General features: G+C 39.6%; 1 protein-coding gene across 1 annotated transcript in view; it reads right to left on the bottom strand.

Annotated features, from left to right (window-relative positions):
- igsf9ba (immunoglobulin superfamily, member 9Ba) overlaps positions 1–20352 on the bottom strand; it is a 70696-nt gene that overhangs the window by 20869 nt on the left and 29475 nt on the right. The window contains exons 4-7 of the mRNA XM_040130104.1: positions 13359–13510; positions 8601–8718; positions 3767–3908; positions 2105–2250 (exon numbers count right to left, since the gene is read on the bottom strand). Coding sequence (XP_039986038.1) covers positions 2105–2250; positions 3767–3908; positions 8601–8718; positions 13359–13510 — 558 coding nt within the window. The remainder of the gene's footprint in view (positions 1–2104; positions 2251–3766; positions 3909–8600; positions 8719–13358; positions 13511–20352) is intronic.

Genomic DNA, 20352 nt, shown 5'->3' with positions numbered 1-20352 from the left:
TCGATGACAATGAGCTCATTAAAAGACCGTTTTGACAAAATAATTTTTGAGATTGACTTTGTGCAGGATACAGAGGAGGACGAATGATGAGCTGTGCAACATTGTTGATTCTGTCAGAACCAACAGTTCTGACATTCATTTATCACACTTTGATCACTTTGACTTTGATTGAACAATGAGGGTCCTTAGTGAGAACGGACTATGTCATCTGTATAATGAAAAATACCTCCACTTTATTACAACAGACAAAATTTAACGTAAGGTTTTATCTCCAGCTAATTATTATTATTTTTTAAATTCATTTCAAATAATAGCAAGGCTATAATACTTGAGAGATGCTTTCATATTGGTACATTGCATTTTCCAAGACTGGGTAACAATACAGAACAAAACAACTTTATAGGGGAAGAGAAGACAGGGCTGCAGCCAGCTTTAGCCCTACTAGTGCTGCATATGCCTGTGCAGCATGTGCAAGATGCAGTGTGGCAGTATTAGTATATAAGAATAGAGGCTGTAAATCGATGTCAGGTTGGACCATTAGACGAAGCTTGGTCATATTACCTACTGTTTTAATTCACATATGGACTACATGGTAACACTTTATGTTTCGTCTCCCTATTCTCGTCTATTCATTTAGCAGCTGTAAGGACATTGTTAGTGTTAATTAATGAGCAGTATTTGTCAACAATTATAACTAACTTGTCACTGATTATCTGTTTTCGCAGCAGCCTCCACATATGGGTGCCAACGGGAGTAGTTATAGTTCCAAATAAAAATAGATTAACAGAAAGTAAACTTCTTACAGCTGAATTATAGTGTGCTATAAACCTTTTGTTAAATGTTTATATACTGGATCTGAATGCTTCATAGGGGGACTTAAATTAAAATGTTAGTGACTACATTTATTTTTTTAGGTCAGGTGAGTGGCTCGGCAATGTTTACTTCCAGTTTAAATGGCATATTTATAACTATTAATATGAGTTCTAATTAATTTTGTCATCGTGCTTTTGCACATACAGTATAACCGTGGTAAAGTTATTTACCTATTCATAGAAAACCCATGAAACTGTCAGAGAATCATAAATGAATGTAACAAACAGATTCAGCGTCAGACAATGGGAGTAAATGAGCCTGATGGACAAGTGGCTACCTCAACAGCCACCTGCTATTGCAGCAAATTGAATTTGATTAAATTTGCTTTATTTCATAAGGACAATCCACTCGGAATCAATACTGCTTTCAGGGAGTCCTTGGTACATGTAGCAAAAACAAACATTAAGACACTTAAAATGTATCAAACAGTAGTCCTGTTCCTTGCTCAAAGTTAGTGTAGGACATTTAATAGATGACTCTCAAGTATCTAATCTGAAGTAGTGGTATTTTTAGTCCTAAATTAACTTTAGCGCAATTCCTGGGAGTGACTCTATGATGCTTGATAAATGTGAGCTCAGAGTATGTTTTGCATGCCTCATCGAGGACACTGGTTTCATTATGGTCTGCTGTATCTGAAGTCAGTGATGAAATCAGTGCCTGCAGTGCTGTGAATCCCCGAGCTCTCTCTCTCTCTCTCTCTCTCTCTCTCATACTGTAGCACAGTGATCAATGACCAGCAGCAACTTGGGAGCAAATTAGCTCAACACACAAGGGCTGACGATGGAACGTCAGATGGCCAGAAGTGTCGTTTCTCTCTCATTAGTCTCAGCTCATGAACAGGAAGGTCACCATGTCGTTTTAGGGGGAGGCGGGGGCTCAAAAGAGACCAGGAAAAATGGAGTCTGCGGACGAGCCCGTCTCCATCTTTGTGCACAGGAATGAGGCTTGAGTCGGAACAGATAATAATTGAATCATTAAATTCCTTTGAGAGTATGAAAATGGTCAAAGAGGCTGAGTCAAAATGATGAGGGGGAATCTCTGCCTCTCTGTAACGTCTGACCTTGAAATTCAAGAAGGTTACTTTGCATTACAGTGGCAGAGCAGTGCTGCCAAACAGTACGGCAGCCTCCGCCACAAGCAGCCTCCATACTGCTGCTGCTGCTGCTCCCTTCTCCTCACACAGCTCGCTCCCGCCCCTCCCCCTCCACTTTGTTGCCACGGTAACACTCACACTGAACAGTCAGGTAGGCCGATGCTGAGGGCGAGATGCCGAGGCTGTTGCTCGGACTGCAGGTGTATTTCCCAGCATCCTCCGGCTTGACCCGGAAGATGATAAGGGTGCCGTCGATGAGAATGCGCACTCTGAGCTTCAGATCACTGCAAGAAGACACAGATGTTTTTTCACACCGTGTTGCTGAAACACACCAACAGGAAAGGGCACTCATTAATTTTTTTCCCCCTTTTTTTTTTTTTTTGCTAAATTACATCAAGGTGCCATAAGAGAGCAGCAGAGAGTCAAACAGCAGCCAGCTCTGAGAGGGAGCCAAAGAACACAGAGTACAGAGCAAGAGATTCAAATAAATCTGCTAATTGTCATCATCGCCAAATGGTACAGCCTTCATGTTTTCCCCCTTGACACCATTTTAAATTAAACACACTAATGATGGAGCACATACTCAGTTTGCTTCCTTTTTTTAAATTGAGCTGCTCTCCTTGTCCAACAGTGAAATGATTCAACATTTAATCACGCGACAGAAGAGAAGCTCAAACTTTTTAAATAAAAAGGTACCTCTTTCTAAAAAGACCCCTTTCTGACGGGTTTATAAGTTGTAGCTAATGACTTTATTAATGATTAACATGTGATTTTACTAAAGATTTACAGATCAGGTATAGGCCAATCAAAAGAATACCGTTTAGGTTGCCTGGCTGGGAAAAATCCCTTTGACTGATTGAACTGTATGACAACTTTCTTTGTGCAAAAGGATGTAGAGAATCTGGGTGGAAAAAAACAACAAATTAATTATTAGGTCCATTAATCTATTAATTATTTATTAATGGCTCCCAAGTTGCGAAGTTCAATATAAAAACTCAATATAAAGGGTGCCTTTAATGCAATTCTACCAAGTATATTTTTACCTATCCTGCAAAAAAAATCAAGGCTGACACCACAAAAGCTGTTTAAAATTATGCTGGACACTTCAGTGCACTTCCCCTCTGAGAGTCCCAGAGACACCTGTTTTAACTGCCAGTCAAAACCCCATTCACTTGTTCTTCCTTCCCGCTTGTTCTGTCCGTCACTTGTTCGCTGTAAAAACCCTCTCATTCTCTAAAGACCTGCCCGCAGAGGTCCTGGCTACGCTTCAGATCATCACTGCATGAGAGGCACGTGGGGACACAAGGCCTGAGTCATGTGATATTGTCATCAGAGTGCACTAACTCGCCTGGCACGCTCCAGACAGACCCCCGCCAGGTCCGCTCTTAATGCCCCTAGGGCCGCAGCAGGACAGGACACGGGCACACGAACACACACGAACACACACACACACACACACACACACACACACACACACACACACACACACACACACACACACACACACACACACACACAGACATATAGATATAGATATATAGGCACATGCACCAAATATCCTTTGAAAGTCACTTAAAATACAACACAGCAAAGGGCACAGACACACACAATGTCACTCACATCACAAAAGCTTTGGGATAAAAGCCTCATGTAGCCTGTGTGGTGGTGATTTAAATGACTGAGCCTCTAAGCAAAGGGGCCCTTAAGTCTTAACCTCACCCACGTGCTTAACTAAGATGTTTCCTGACACAGAGAGTTAAAGCAGCTACGGTACAGAAGTGTACTTGATCATAACTTTACTTCTTGAAGTAGACGTTGTCCTCTTCCCAAAACCAGGTGTACGTCAGGTTGCCAGGATACGCCTCCGCTTGGCAGGTGAAGAGTGCATTCTGGGATATGTTTACAGTGACGTTTTCTGGTGGTGACACGATGAATGGTGGTCCTAAGAGAAACAGAAACATACATTTCAGTTTGTTGTGCACTTGTAACAGTTCAGTCTACCGTTTACTGTAAAAAGTAATTTTGCTTTTCTTTGTTCCTCTGGGCAGTAACTACACTTCAACCCCATATGTTTAGCATTTATAAGCAGTACATAAACACAACTTAGTAGACGTTATAATTGTTAATAAATACTGTACATTAATAAACATTCAAAAAGGCACTTATATCTGCTTACAACTACATCTATAGGGTGTGATAAACCATTTATTAAATGTATATACATATACAGTGCTTATAAAAGCTAAATAGGGCTGCAAAAAGTAAAAAACACTGTTTTTTAAATTACACCTCTACCATGTCCTTTTTACAATCTGCATAGTTTTGTGTCCAATGAAGTGAAAATAAAGACACTTTTCTTTTTCACACATCTCATTTTATGGACAAGAGCAATGTGCAAAACCCAATATGTGAAACTTTTTACATATAACATAAGCATAAAACATTTAAAAGACGAATACATGAAATAAAAATATTAACTAATGGTCATATAAATGTAACAATTTATGGCTTTCTACAAACCTGTGCTGACAAGATAACTGAGTATTTTCAATTCACCTCAATCTTGACATAATCTTCGGACCGAAGGCACGTCATCCCCAAGTGATTAGTGTTTTTTTTGTTTTTTTCCACAGTTGTTGTGTTGCTGAAATTTGACTTCTAAAATAAATGTATTATCACCAAATATTCATAAGTAGTAAGTATCACCTTGGATTTAGCTATTAAAGGGGCTATATGTAAGTTTTCTCTGCCGCCGAACGTGGTTTCTTGCCGGGAGCGGCTGGTGGTGATAATGGTCACTTGCCAGGAGGCTCATCCATTGTTGCGTTTATAAAAGAAGAGGTTAGAGTACGCCCTCTGAGCGAAGCTACTTCTTGCTCCTCTCATGTTGGACTGAGGGCAAACTGGATGCTACAGTGGCTCGCTATCGGAAAGCGAAGGGACGGGCCGGCCGGGCTGGGGCTCGCTGGTTAGCATGCTAACTTCAGTGGAGGAGAAGGAGTGATAGAAACAGAAGCAGAAACAAGCGTTAACACTGGCGTTGCTTTCCACAGCCGGAGACAGCTCTCGGTGAGAAAAGACATGAAGTTTGATGCTGAACTGACTTGTAGACTGGCTATGTAGCAACAGCAAAGACTTACATATAGCTCCTTTAAACCATATGCAGGACCCAACCTCGGGAATGTCAACTTTTTTTTTCGTGAGTGAGACAGAGCACACACTGTGTATTATTTACAATATCCACAGTCCGATGTAAAATACAGTGAGCAGCCAGCTCTCATAACCTTAACAGTAGTCAGTGTTGAAGCTTATGCGTGCTTCACATCGTAACCTTTTCATCCCCCGAGGCACTCTCGGTTTGCTCTTAACTCTCAAAAAAACCAGAAGAAGCCATGAAAGGTAAGCTGTCTTTTATGAGTGGGCCCAGATACAGGCCTCCTGGTTATTTTTCCCCTCAGCTTGCACAGCTTTATACATCAGACAGACTGGACTGCTGATGGCACTGTGCGAGTGTCACACAAAACAATTAAAAACCGATCACCGGAGTGAGAATCATGACTCCTAAGATATATGTTTGTTATTGCTCTGGGTATGAGTCCTAATCATATCTTCCATTTTATTTCGCAGCACTCTTCATGCCAATATCCAGCCGAACCCATCATCAGGAAGAGCATTTTATTTTTGTGGTTTTCCTGTTAAACCTCCCTCTAGATTTCTGCTGGGTTTACCTAAGTGTTTCGTACATTAAGAAGGTTTTATGAGGGAGAAGATAAAACTGTTTATGTGCATGTACAGCCAGAGGTGTGTCATACTTGATGCCGATATGATGGTGATTTAATATGACAGAAGTTAATAAGTTTACTGCAGTGGCTGAGATTCGAAAACCTCAACTTCACACATGGCAGGTGAGAACAGGTGCGAATTCAAAAGTCTCAGTGTCTCAATTCTGTGATAGATGCAAAGCTAAAGAAGGAACACGGATAATTTATTTTAGGATTTTCCAGTTCTAGATTTATTCTGGTCTCATATTTTTGGCCTGTTTTCCACTGTATATAAACAAACTATACTCTCCCACAGAAACTAGGTTATTTTTGCATGATGTGAACACTTTTAGCCAAAAAAAAAAAAAAAAAAAAAAAGATTTTCAGAGCCTGGAAGACAACAATTCCACCATGTTTCCAAAGATGGTACAAGAACTGATTTCTGTTCAACGTTTGGAAAAACTGGAAATGTCTGTCCAAATCGGAAATATCGGGAGAAAAAATAAATGAGGGTTGACTTGTTTGTTTTTTTGTTTTTCTTTCCTTGTTAATTTATACTTATTTCATGTAAGGGAATTTTTTTTTTATTTTTGTGTCCCTGTGTTTCAGAGTCTGCTGTTGTGCCCACATATTAAAAACTTTAAAAAAAGAACTACTTTTAAGAAGCTTATTTAAAATCTTTAGTATTTCTAAACATTGTGTCACAGTGGTGTTGTTGCACTTCGAGGTAGCAGCTTGTAGCTGATTACGTTGTGTCACTGTCCTGTGAAAACATAAGAAAAAAACAGACCATTTTTTAGCTTTGTGACGATAAATTTTTTTCAGATAACCCAATGTATGTATGTAAATGGCTGATTTAGCTCAAACCATAAAGGAAAACCTAATCCCTTTAGTTTATCTGAAAAATTCAAAATCTCCACAATTGGAAATACATGATCTTCACTGGAGAGCAATGATTGTATTATAAGCTGTTCCTTATATTTACAGGGGGTGGACAAGAATGACTACGTGCTAATTAACATTAAATAACACGTCTGACACAATAATTATTATACAGTGATATTGATATAGGGAGCTCCAGTGGTATAGTGGGCCAGCCATGAGGTTGCTGGCTGCAGAAGTGTAAGTTGCTTCGAACAAACAAAATTAATAGATATTATGTAACGACATACACCATAATACGGTACATTCTCTGGAAAATAAGTTAAGACTTGTTTATGGTTCATCATCACATTGAAGAAAAAATTCTAAACATACTGTAATATAAAAAAATGAGCTTAAACGATTAGTCGATCAATCCATTAGTTGATCGACTGAAAATTAATAATTTCAGTCACTTTTCAAGCCAAAATGCCAAAAGTATGTTGTATCAGCTTCTTAAATATGAGAAATTTCTGCTTTCATTGGATACTTTGTTGTTATCATTGGTTATCTTCGGGTTTGAACTGTTGATTAGAAAAAACTGAGGGATTTAAACACGTCATTGTGTCATCGCTAAGAAGACGTGATGGGCAGTTTCTGCTATTTTCTGAGACTGTATAGATAAAATAATGAATCAGTTAATTTATTAATGCTTGGCAGATTAATCAATAATGAATATAAAGCTGAGTTGCAGCCCGATTAACAATGATAAAGTTCTCTAATATTACCATAATGCAGATATTAGAGCCGCAATAATCTGCTATTTTTGAGAATTAAGTTAAAATATTACCAAAAAAATGTAATAATATTTTGAGAACAAAGTCATAATAATTCAAGAGTAGAGTTAAAATTTTGTTGAAATGCAGTCGACCTAATCCAAGCAAAATATACCCCACTTCTCCACACAACTTTTTTCTCCAAATACTGTAACTTAATTCTCATAATATAATGACTCTTTTTCTCTTCACAACTGTATTCTCAAAATATCCCATCTTTTTTCTCAAAATGATAAAAAAACATTATCCAAAGCTGGTGTCCACAAAAATTTTAGAAAGGTAGTTTTGTATATACAGTCTGCTTTTTTATTGTGAGGTTTTCCTCTATGTTGTAGCTGAACAGATCAGTAGAATAAACCTGGTTTCACATGATGGAGGCACAACTGTTCACAATTTCACCACCGGTGCTGCAGCGCGTGGTGGGTGAAAGAACGGGTGGAGTCGAATTGGTGGAGGTCTACAGTCGCATCACATGCACCACTGGTTACACACTTCACTAGGTTACAACACAATGATTTTTTAATGCGTGTTTGCAGTGCGTGTGCACATACATTTACTCTACCAGGAACAAAGAGAAGAGTAAGTCCTCTGCTCTGTTTCCACCTACAGAAGTCAGGGATTAAAATAGACCTTACGCTACCTCTACCGTAAAAGCAAGAGAGGCTCGGTTGCTTATTAAATACACACTGTTAACTCCCTGCTGTATCAGGAGACAGAGAGAGCTGGAGGCAGGAGTCACAGCCATCTATCTGATCTGTGTCTAGCAGAGATCCTAGTTAATGGACCAGAGCGAGACAGTGACATTGTCACAGACAGATCCTGTTGTATACACATGGCTGTGCACAAGAGCACGCACACATGAACACCAAGCGGCCCCAGACTGAGCTATTGACTGACTGATACAGCCCCAGAAGGTGTGTTACATACGTCAGTACACACCACAGAGTTGCATGACTTTGCTTTTGAATGCTACTATAGTAAATGCCCACAAGTACAAATAATGAAACTTAAGTGATGCAAATGTGATATTTGGCCGCAGGTAGAGAGTAGGAAACGTGTTTTTTTTTTCATTTCAAAATCTGGTGATCCATGCAAAATACATTTATGAACAGCACTTACTAATAAATTGCTTTGCAGTGGCCTTGCTAGAGTGCGATCATTTGATAGAAACAGTACCTTGAACCAGCAGACGGGTAGTGTGGAGCACCTCTCCCTGGTCACTGTAGGCTCGGCACGTGTACGCCCCTCTGTCATCTCTAGTGATGCCAAGTATGGTGAGGCTGCCATCATGTACCTGCGGTGACATGTGCAAGAGAAACAGATTTAACATCCAACCACCCAACACAAAGCAGTTAAATAACGTGAAAAAAACCCAAGTGCCGCAAGTCATGTTACAGGCTGTGAATGACAGTGGTGGTGGAAGTTTTAAGATTAGAGCTTCAACGATTTGTTGATTAATCGATTAGTCGACTGACAGAAAAGTAATCAGCAACAATTTTGGTAATCTAAGCAAAAATGTCCAACCTGAGTTTTTTACCGATCAGTCATAATAAGAAATATGAAGACATCATCTCAGACTCTGGGAAATTGCAATGGCTGTTTTTCACTATTTCAGATATTTTTAAAACTACAATATTTGATTAATCAACAAAATAACAGGCAGATTAATCAATACTGAAAATGATCATTAGTTGCAGCCATAACTCTGATCCTGGAAATACCACACTGTAAAAATACTCCATTAAAAGTAAAATGTTACTTAAGTAAAAGTACATTAGTATTATTATCAAAGGTAGAAATACTCAATACAGAAAAAAAAATTTTCCCTCACATTTGGGAGGGAAAAATTACTTAAATCAATCAATTATTAAAATAGTTGCAGATGAATTTTCTGTTGATCAGCGAACTGATTAATCAATTTACAGTTTCAGCTCTAAATTTATAAACTGTTGGGTAGTTTAATCTATAGCATCATGTTTCATAAGCTCTTCACATATTTTGTGTGTAAATGTTGTATCCTAATTTGTAAAGTAACTGGTAACTGTAGCTGACAAATGCAGCAGAGTAGAACTATTAAGTGGCACAGAAGGAAGATAAAGATATAGATGGAAGATATATGAAGCCCAAACTCTTGAAGCAAGGCTGTGATGAGAGACTTCTCCAAAGAAAATACATCAAACACTTAAAAGTCATGAATGTGTCATGTTTTAATTAACTCCAAGTCTGATTCCTGCATGTGGTAACCGTGGAAACACCTAACTCTATGTTGCTGCGCGTCCCTGTGTCCAGGCACTGATGGGAACCAATAAGTGGTTAAGAAACACATTAACCAAACCTAATAGAAAAAAACCTCATAAATTATGCAACAGGTTGCGAGAGCCTCTGTCCATTCAAGTCACACACAGCTGTAGTCTGTCCATTCATGCAGCTGAGGGGAATCTTCTACGCCTGCAGAATCATTCATCTGTCTCGCAAATGTTTTACAGCCAAGAGATGATACTAGAAGATCAACCCGAGCAACATTCAACTTTTGTCAGTCTGTTGGCAAACTGTATCATCATCCCCTCAGATTGTCTATCACAAGATAACACGTTGTGTACCACTGCTGCAATGTACAACACGTGTGGCGTGCTGAGAGCTAGGAGTGTAAACTAAACACTGATGTGTTGTGAAGCATCGGTTCGAGGCTTGGAAAGCCATTTGCATTGATTAAAAAAGGTGGAAGAGATTAAATCAATTAGATTGAATGATTAAAATTGTCTTTATTTTATTCACACATTTGCACTGAAAACTGTCCGACTGATTTGGCTTATTTTCTGTTCCTGTTCAGCCTCCTTCATAATGCCTCGCTCCTGAGCAACGTATACGGGGCTCATCAGTGATGCGAAAGGGGGGGGGGGGTCAAAAGCTGAAAAATATCATCTTTACACTATGCAAATAAGTGCAAAATTCACCTGGCACACTGTGTTTTGCCAAAAAAAACTAACAAGAAAAGCACTGCAGTGCTGGGCCTAAGTTTAATCTTTACTTGCTGTGGATACACACCTATAGAGGAACACAATCATTACTGTACTTTCTGGGATTCCTCTTTTCTATGCCCCTGGCCTCCAGGATTGCAAATACAAACAAAAAAACTGAGTGCTGCTTGGTGAAAAGTCACAGAAATTGTTGGAGAAAAGTGCAGGTTGCTTATTTACTCAATGTTTGCTTATGAGCAAGCTACTCGCGATTTTTGCGCATTTTGTTCACCTCCAGTAGGTCTTCATTGTTAATGTTTGTTTGTTCTGAACAGCCAATGTACTGAATTGGTACTGACTATACAGAAATTAACTGTAAACTAGCTAGCGACGGACGCATCGACTGTCCGTATGGGAGTGTATCATTGTGTTTTTGTTCACCAGAAACTCTTTTTCTTCCTGTTATTTCCCTCCAGACTCCCGTTTCCTTTCGTCTCTTTATGAAGCAGACTGAGCCCCAGGATACGCGCAAATGTTTCTCCCAAGTTGAAACATTTTCAGCTCAGGCAAATTTGCATCTAATCGTGTCTTTCCATTAACTCTGTAAGCAATCGTGCCTCATTTAAAATTTGCCTCGCATTCTGTCCAAACACACAGTTATAATACTTTTTTTAGTCTATCAGAATCAAATCAAACACAGTCAACACGAGCAGTCCTGATTGTAGCAGACCTCAAAGACAGTAAAATAAAACAGGATCTGATAATACCTTATGGTCATCAGTCCGTTACAATACTTTCTGTGCCATAGCTGAACTCAATCCAAAGTGAGGGAGAGAAGATTAAAGAAAAGGAGGAGGAGGAGGAGGAGGAGGAGGAAGTGTGCAGCAGATGAAGGGAAAAAAAAGGGACAGAAACAGTAGATAAGGTGAGGCATGAGATGAAGGCGGAATCTCAATTTTTGTCACACACACTTCACGGACACATCCAGGGAGAGCGACATCGGGCTCTGAAACAGCAGGAGCCCGCTGTTGTTTTCCCGCTTGTATTTTTTGTTTGGGATTTGAGTGCACTTTGGAGTAGACCCTTATAATCTCATCTCGCTGCATGCATGCAAAAGAAAAAAGTAATGAAGTGAATAGAGGCGGAGGATGCGGATTCCTTCCTCCTCCTCTCTAACCCTGTCTGTCACATTCCCCCCTTTCTCCATGATGTCTCCATGGATCTGAGCATGCGGGTGAGCAAACAGACCCTCATGCTCGCTCACACACACCCACACAAACACACACAGCTCTCTTCTCACCACAAGAAGGAGCTTTCCCAAGCTTGAGGTCTTTGCTTGAGCATACACCGAGAACTGGAAAATAGATGAAGAAAGCTGATAAATGCTCTGCTTTTTTATATTTCTCAGTATATAATGATGAAGCCAGTGAAGCATGGCATTTGGCTCTCACTAGCGATTTTCATTTTTAGTGTAACATTCATATTAGGACTAATGTAATATTGATGCAGGAGAAGGAGATTAATAATGCATCAGAATGTTGTCTAATCATTTACTGAGGGGATGGTGTTAAAAAGAGGCGACTGGAGGGAGAGAGAGTAGAGCAAAAAGGGAAAGATAAAAGTAAAAAGGGGAAGAAGGGCCCTTAACAGACACTCCTGTATGCTCCTGGCACGTCCTGTACACTGTAGCATTACAGGCAGCTGAAAAGAGTTGATAGTGCCGGCAGCAGACTGCCATATCAGTGACATAGGAGAATGTGAAGGCATGTAGAAAAGGAAGTAGGCGGCCACTTTTAAAAAACTTCCAAAAACAATTACAAGCAGTACAAAAAAAACGCCCTTCAATGCTCTTGTACTTTTTATACATAATCAACAACCCGTTACTGTCAAAGCACTCGAGTTCTTTTTGTATTAAGCTGCTGTGATTTTATTTTTTGCTCACCTTGACCTCCCTCATCTACTTTTAATTCCTACTTTTGCAAGACTGACTCCTGACAATTCGGTTTTCCAGGTGTGACCTTGTTGCATTCAGCTGTCGGCTACACGTGTAGGTGGAGAGAGAACTTGTGAAAGTATCTCAAGCGCAAGAGAGCATGACTTTCTCCACTTGAGAAAAAGTGACATTTGCACCTTTTACTCAAGACGCAATATCCTGTTGCTGCAGTGCATCATCGTCTGTCGAAGGTTTCGGTGATTCTGAGTCATCTGTAATGGAGCGGCGTGTGAAATGTCTTTGATTCTGTGCGACTGACACCACAAACCTGATGTTTATTGTTGATGTAGCTGAGACATTTTGTTGCTATCAAACCACACTGAGGCTGTGCCAGAAATATCTTGTCATGACATCGGGCTGTCTACATTTGGGAGTTTATCCACGGGAATAAAAATCAGGCATCACCAGACAACAAAGAGGGCTCAGAAATGTGAGGTGTGCTGCCAGTAGCTGTTCTTAACATTGCTAAAGTGATTCAACGTTTATATTTATTTTTACTTAAGACGTTGCAGAGAAGCACGAGCCTGAGTGACAGTACAGCTGGGCCAATGACAGATTGTGGCCCTAATTAACCAAAGGTCTACAACTTTGACATTCTTGCACACTAAATACTGACTGAAATCAGTTTACAGTGTATGTGATACAATATGTCTCAAAAAAAATATATAATATTCTATAATTTACTATTCTTACCATATTCTTACATGTAAACCTACTGCGCCTTATCATCAACTAAAGTCTCAGCACCACAAATTTTAAAGACTAAAGCATGTATTGACCCATTGACAGAGGTTTTATTACAAAAAAATTTTGATATTTCTGCAGCACAGCAACATAATAAACTGATATATGTCTGCGTGAGATACAGTCCATCACATACTTTCAGTACAGATGGACTCATTGGATGACACCATCTGTGCACAAACCCTGCTTCTATTTTTGTGCAAATCATGAATCAGAATTATGGCCATTGTTTTCTCTTACTGAATATTTTGCGTTGGTTGCGAGCTCCTCTCCCTCCCTCAGCCAGCTGATCATTGGTTTTGGATTTCCCTGGGCAGAGCAGCTGAGCAGGGTGCTTCCCCCTTCCTTCGCCTCCACATATTGCGGCGGCGTCGCTGTAAATGAAGGTGGGGCTGTGGAGAAAGTGAAAGAGCAACAGTCATCATTACAACGGTAGAGGAATAAAATTCAGATTGAAACAGTAATCATCAAATTGCATTAAAATGTACTGTCAAGTGTTTCAGATTTCCGATTCTTTCCCAAATCTAGATTCGATTGCTGTTTTCATGCATAGGATTTTAAGTCGTGCTCTATGGATGGCAGTGTTGGCCAGTCCACCACTTTGGTCCAGAGTTAAATATCTCAACAACTACTGGATGGATTGCCATGAAAAATTGTACAGACATTCGTGGTCCCCCAAGGATGAATCCCAGTGACTTTGATGATCCCCCTACTTTTCATCTAGCGCCACCATGAAGTCGAAACTTTCATTTGTCCGATACTTTGGTTAGTTTATGACTAAATCCCTGCAAAACTAAGCACATTCCCAGACTCTTCAAGCGTTCTGTGTGTTTAATGTAAATTAGCTAATTTTTAGCGCGCTAAACTCAGATAGTGAACATGGTAAACATCATACCTGCTGAAAATCAGCGTGTTAGCATTGTGAGCATGTTGACACGCTGATGTTAGCGTTTAGCTCAAAGCACTGCTGTGCCAAACATTCCCTTTAATCTGCTGCTAAAATGGGTCAAATGATATAAACAGAAATGGCATGACTTATTTCTTACTTAATAAAAACATACACTCGGTTGCCAGTTTATTAGGTACACCCAGTAAACTGCCAACCAATAATGGAGTCTAAAACAAAAGTCCTGCTATAAATCCTTCCTTCACGAAGGTTACCATGTTGAATTTGTGTTGAAAATGTTTCAGAAAGGTGTTGATTCAGCTTCACTGGTCATTTAGAAGGCTGTAGTTTGCTGTGCTGTTTTATTGTGCAGTGCTATACTGAGAGGTGTCTTCAATATATTGTTCACCACAGTTGTATCAATCAGGTTAAATTAATTATTAGAAACACCTCTTGGTATAATGCACCACAAACTACAACCTCCTAAGGGATCATCAAGTTGAACAAATACAGTTTCAACAAAAACTGAAAATTATAACCTCCTTGAAAGTAGGATTTTTTTGCAGGGCTGTTGTATTGTGTACATGTGGAAGAATTGTGCTTTTGAGATATGAGGGCAGTATCTAAGGGAAACTGGACAGAAAGAAGAATGCTCTTAGACAAAAGTAAATCAGATACTGGGTGATGTGGTTGCCACAGTTTTGCATCCCAGTTGGACAGTGGACATGTACCAGGGTTGGTGACAATCTGCCATTTATTCTTCGAAACCACTCAGCAACATCGCTGCTTTTCCACCTGATGTTTCCGAGCCTCTCTGACAGCCACAGGGGAGCTCTTCACCACCTACTGCATGCCAATGAACTGTAGTTTCCTCAGCCAGCTGCTTTCACTGTTTCAACATAATATTTTGATTATAAATAGTGGCAGTGTGTTTAGTTAAAGAGAAAAAAAAGCGCTGCTATACAAGTGGGTCACCGCTTGCCGCTGGGAGTGTTGCCATGCCTCAGACTGCACACAAACACCTGGTATTGGAGTAAACAAATCGCCCAATTAGCACATTTAGACATCTGCCTGTCCATACTTCCCTCTCAGTCCCTAACTTAGATTAATGGAGATCCTAATAAAATACATGACTGGTTTATGTCTCCCTCGCTAATGTAGTTGATGGGTCAACGGCTACAGTAAACAGATCATGATGCATCATTTTAGTTATTAAGAGGGAACCTTGTGCAGTTGCTTCATTGTGAGTTTGTGCTTTTATCTTAAGATAAACTTTATTGATTCTCATTGGGAGATTTGACTTAACCTAATTATTTAACCACTGAGCTTCACATATCTGCATCCACCTCGTATATCTAAGTGCTCAGTGATGCATTGCTAAGTAATTTTTACTGAGGTAATGAATAAAGTACAATTCTGAGATACCATTACTTGAGTATTTCCATTTTTTGCTACTTAATACTTCAACTCCACTGCAATTCAGAGCAAAATATATTAGTTATACGTTACTTTTCAGTTAAAGATCTTACATATACAATGTATGATAAGCTGATACAGTACAATACACTGTTAAAGAATGAACCAACAAAGACACATTTCCCCTCTAAACTTCTCTCCTGGTTTCATTTAAATAACTGTTTGAGGCCCAAAGAGGTAAAATTGTTCAATATTTCACAAATAAAGCAAAGATTAGTGAAAGGTCTCCCTGTCCTATTAACCATCAACTTGAACACTGGACCAAACCACCTAACTTTATATAGAGTAGAAAAAGCTGGCTACACCAGTAAAATGCTGCTTACACATTGATGCATCAGCATGATTAATATTTTTGCATGTGCAGAACAAGTACTTTTACTGGAAAATTTAGCAGATAATAAGTAGACTTTCAAGGTAGGATGTTTCTGTTTGTAACAGAGTATTTTTACATTGTGGTATTTGTACTTTTACTCAGTGGTGGAGGAAGTACTTAGATCATTTACTTCAGTAAAAGTAGCAGTACCACAGTGTAGAAATGCTCTATTACAAGTAAAAGTCCTGCTTTCAAAATTTTACTTAAGGAAAAGTAGAAAAGTACATACATAAGTACATAAGTACAAAACATACTAAAAGTACCAGAGGTAAAAGTACTCATGCGGAATCGCCCATTCCAAAATAATTTACATTATGTGATTGATTGATTATATTTTCTTTAATTAAAAATGTATTTTTTTAAATAATTATTTTGTATTATTAATCTGAATCTGCAAAGTAACTAGTAACTTAAATTTTCAAATAAATGTGGTGAAGTAAAAAAGTATAAAGCAGCAGAAAATGGTGAAATTCAAGTAAAGCACAAGTACTTCAGAACTGCCCTTGCGTACAGTACTTGAGTAAATGTACTTAGATACTTTCCACCACTGCTTTTAATTAAGGATCTGAGTACTTCTTTCACCACTGTAAGTGCTGTTATTAATTTTTATCCTAATTCAGATTTTTCAAAAGGGACTAAGCATCAGTTGAGAGGAAATAGGTGGTACACATGGCGGTGACAGCAGCAGGTACATTGGTAAACTTGGGAGTTGTTTCACACCGTCAGGTACAGCCCGTCACAGAACAAGTGTCACTACGGCTGGGCGACCTGGGAGTTGCTCTACAGAAAAAGTGAGCCTAGCATCAAATCTTCGACCTACTTACTGCGGCACTTCATCAATTATATACATTAAGAGATGCTTGAAGATCCTGCACTCCCACTGTTCTTCTCTGTAGACCACAACAGCACATCAGCAGATGGCCTGGATGCTATGACGCGGGGGTTTGGCCTGTTCTTTGAAGGTTTACATTCGCTGTTATTTACTCACTAACTCAGGAGTGTGTCCACATCATTTTATTCCCTGACTTGGTTGTCCTCTTCATGTCTCTGCTCCTCAGAGAACAGGGAAACATTTTTCATTGATTTCTCGTTATGAGCCTGAAACGTTTCAGTGTAAACCGTTACAAAGAGAAGAAAGAGGCACACAAAGAGACTTTCCTTCCTTTAGTTCAAGGTACTAACTTCCTTACTACCATCCTCCCATCCTCCCTTTCTTTTATGGAAGGATCAGACTACATGATATTTTTGTCCTTTGAGATGGTCACATTATGTGAACACGGGGTCATAATGTCTTGCCGTGACTTGGTTGACAGACATGGGGACTACAAGTTGGACCCTGACCAGTCACAATTTGCCAACTAACTTCACTGTTCCACTTTACCAGCAATAAATGTCTAAGCGTGTTCGTCCTCACTTTGCAGTGAATGTGGGCTCTGCCTTTTGCACGCGAAGGAGGAAGTATGCAGAGGTAAAGGTTCTAAAACAACACTGTAAACATATGCCATTACAAGTTAAAGTCCTGCATTGAAAATCTTACTTAAGTAAATGTAAGTATAACATATTTACAAGTCATAAACTTTTAATTATGGTAGCATCGCAATGACGTGTATGGGGTAATACACTGTGTTTAAAATGCCCCATATTTACAATATAGTGCACTATATTTGCTGAGTTGAGTATGTGAATACTGAATGAAAATAAATGCCTTATAAAGTTCCTACAATGAAACAGACACGTAGCATCCACAGCATGCACAATACTTTTTGCTAACAATCCCACAAAAATCTATCCCATTTTGAAGAAGCAACACTAATGTCTAAAATCCCAGTTTACTATAGTATACGCTACTGTCTATTATATAGGGAATAGTAAAGGAGTGAGGAAGTAAGTGATTTCAGCTACAGTGTGCAGAGTGATGTCGCACCCACATGCGTGTTTCAAGAATAACTTAACAACCCCTGAAAATCTCATTTTTGCTGACCTGCAGTGTTTTAACTGCTCACCTTGAAGTACAGATGAACCCCAGGGTGTGTCAGTTCACCGTGACACCACTGTTGGCTGTAGTTACAGGTGCAACAGAGCACACTTTTGACTTTTTGTGGTTAAACAGCTTGAAACTTTTAACTAGAGATGGTTGGAAAGCACTACTTTTCAGCCTGGTGTTGAGTTATTCTTTAAATTTGGTGCAATGTCCTGCTGACGGAATCCGAAACGAAATAAAAATCACTCCTCTTTCACTTCAACGTGTTTACAGTTGTGCGATCCCGGCATTGCACTAATGCAGATACATATATTTTAAAAAATGTTTTCATTTAAAAAAAAAATCTGTCCATTGGCCTACGTAGGACACACATGAGTTCCTAACTTTACGACTTTTGGGTCCATGTGAGCATGTGAGCATTATTTAATTTTGCACGTTGAGGTCCCATATGGCCCTGAGGATGACTGTTCACATGGGCTCCACTTGTAGCCACACAGGGCCCATTAGTGAGTGACAAGGACAGACACACATGGGGAATATACAGAGCTGTTGTACAAATGAGCTGGCATTTGGGCCCCAACTGGGTCAACCAAATGGGACCTAAATGCCAGGCCGTCGCTAACACAGCGACACAGTGGCAGGGTCTAATTTTTTATCTGTCAGTGTAGATGGTTAACTCGACAGCGTGATGGTATACTTTCTGATCTCCGAAAAGCCTGCTGATCCTTGAAAAGTAAATAGAAGAAGGCAAGACTAAAGAGGAGAGGAGGAGATGGGGGGAGGGCAGAGAGAGAGAGTAGCCTTAGTGTCTTTTTCGGGCACAAGGCCTTGCCATCTGACACCTGCCACTGAGTGGGCATGAATTCCCTGTCCGCTTGGCAGGAAGTTAAGGCCAGCAAAGAGGAACTCAAAGGAGGAGTATATGCAAATACCAACGGCCAAAGGAAATGGGTGCCCTTAGTGTCTGTGTGGAGGCCAGACGAAAATGGCACCTGCTTCCCTCACAGACAGCCATTTAGAGGACAACACTAGCATAAAGTCTTCATATTAATTCCCCTGTTAGAGGTCTAGACACTCAAACAACTGCTGCTTTTGATATTTCCATGAATGTCTGTCTATTATTCAAATAACACCCCCCAGAAAAACTAAATATTTGTTCCTACAAATGTACATGAGTCGTGCAGCATCCGTTTAGCTACACAAGTTAAATACACGAGGTCATGTAAAATGGCATCATTTAAAATGCCAAATATATGTGACATTCAGGGATATTATTAGTTCTGCTACAGCCCAAAGAGCTCAGTTTCTGTTGAAAGGTCTGACAGGAGTGGAGAGCAGCAGAAGGGGGGGGCAGTTGAAGTTAAGAGTGAATACTGATGAGGCAAGCTACAGAGATGCAGTATGCCTACACAACAAGACGTTCATACACACACACGCCCACAGACGTTCACAAACCCCAAACATCATGAGAGTGTGCAGGTGAGACTCGGCGGCAGAGTACGACCTATTCACTCTTGAACTACAACTTCAACCAGCAGAAATCTCATTTAGGCACATAGAAACGAGCACAGTGAGGAGCTCACATGTCAATGTTGATGTAATGAGCTATACACAGGAAAAAAGTGCAGAAAGTCCCTTGCAGCATGTGACGTTCTAACACACCCTGACACACAAATACACACAAACGAAAATTATGTTCTGCATTGATAATACCCATTTATACAGATCAGCATTTTTTATTCCGAAGTGATTATGCAGTGCAATGGACTTTATAAATGGTTCTTTTCACAGTATTTTGCTTACAGCGCGCTGCAGCCATTATTCAAATACGAGAATTGCATCCACTGTAAAACATATGCATGATCAAATCAAATATGCATGAGTTTTACACAGCGCTCATAAGTTCACAGACCAAAAATATACATGTGAATGAGCTTGACAGTACTTTGCTCGCAAAGTCTCTCTCTCTCACAACACAGAGGATTATAGCTTTCTGAAGTTAGAAACCTGTGAAGCTTTAACGCAAGAAAATCACCACTTTTGTTCTAACCTTTCTTTTTTAAATGCCTGTTTGGAAAATATTCCACCGCATTTCATATAAGAAATGCAGAGGAATGCAATACTACCAAATTAAACATACTACTATACATGAATCTGAGCTATTTACTTTGCTGCATCATGCATCCGCCAACAGCAAGCATTTATTAATTTACATCTACTGCAAAACATATTAAGCAGCTTAATATAGTATCTGTCTAAAAGGCATTCCTCATATGAAACAGATAAAGGGCCTAAAAAAAAAAAAACCCACAAAGACATCACTGTCTGTAGACTCGGGTGCTGTGTAACAATGTGAAGATACACCTCACACAGGGTTCTCTAAGCCACTGGGGCATTCCTAGGAAATGCAAAGGCGCAGATTTTTTTTCCGCCTGGTCATCAGTTTGATAGCTCTCAGGCCAGAACTGCCTTAAACAGGCCTCAATCAATTCTCTTCTAACCAGAATCTCATCCCTCT

This window comes from Xiphias gladius, chromosome 7 (assembly GCF_016859285.1).
Source record: "Xiphias gladius isolate SHS-SW01 ecotype Sanya breed wild chromosome 7, ASM1685928v1, whole genome shotgun sequence".
Classification (NCBI taxonomy): domain Eukaryota; kingdom Metazoa; phylum Chordata; class Actinopteri; order Istiophoriformes; family Xiphiidae; genus Xiphias; species Xiphias gladius.
This window is presented reverse-complemented; position numbering and strand designations above follow the sequence as displayed.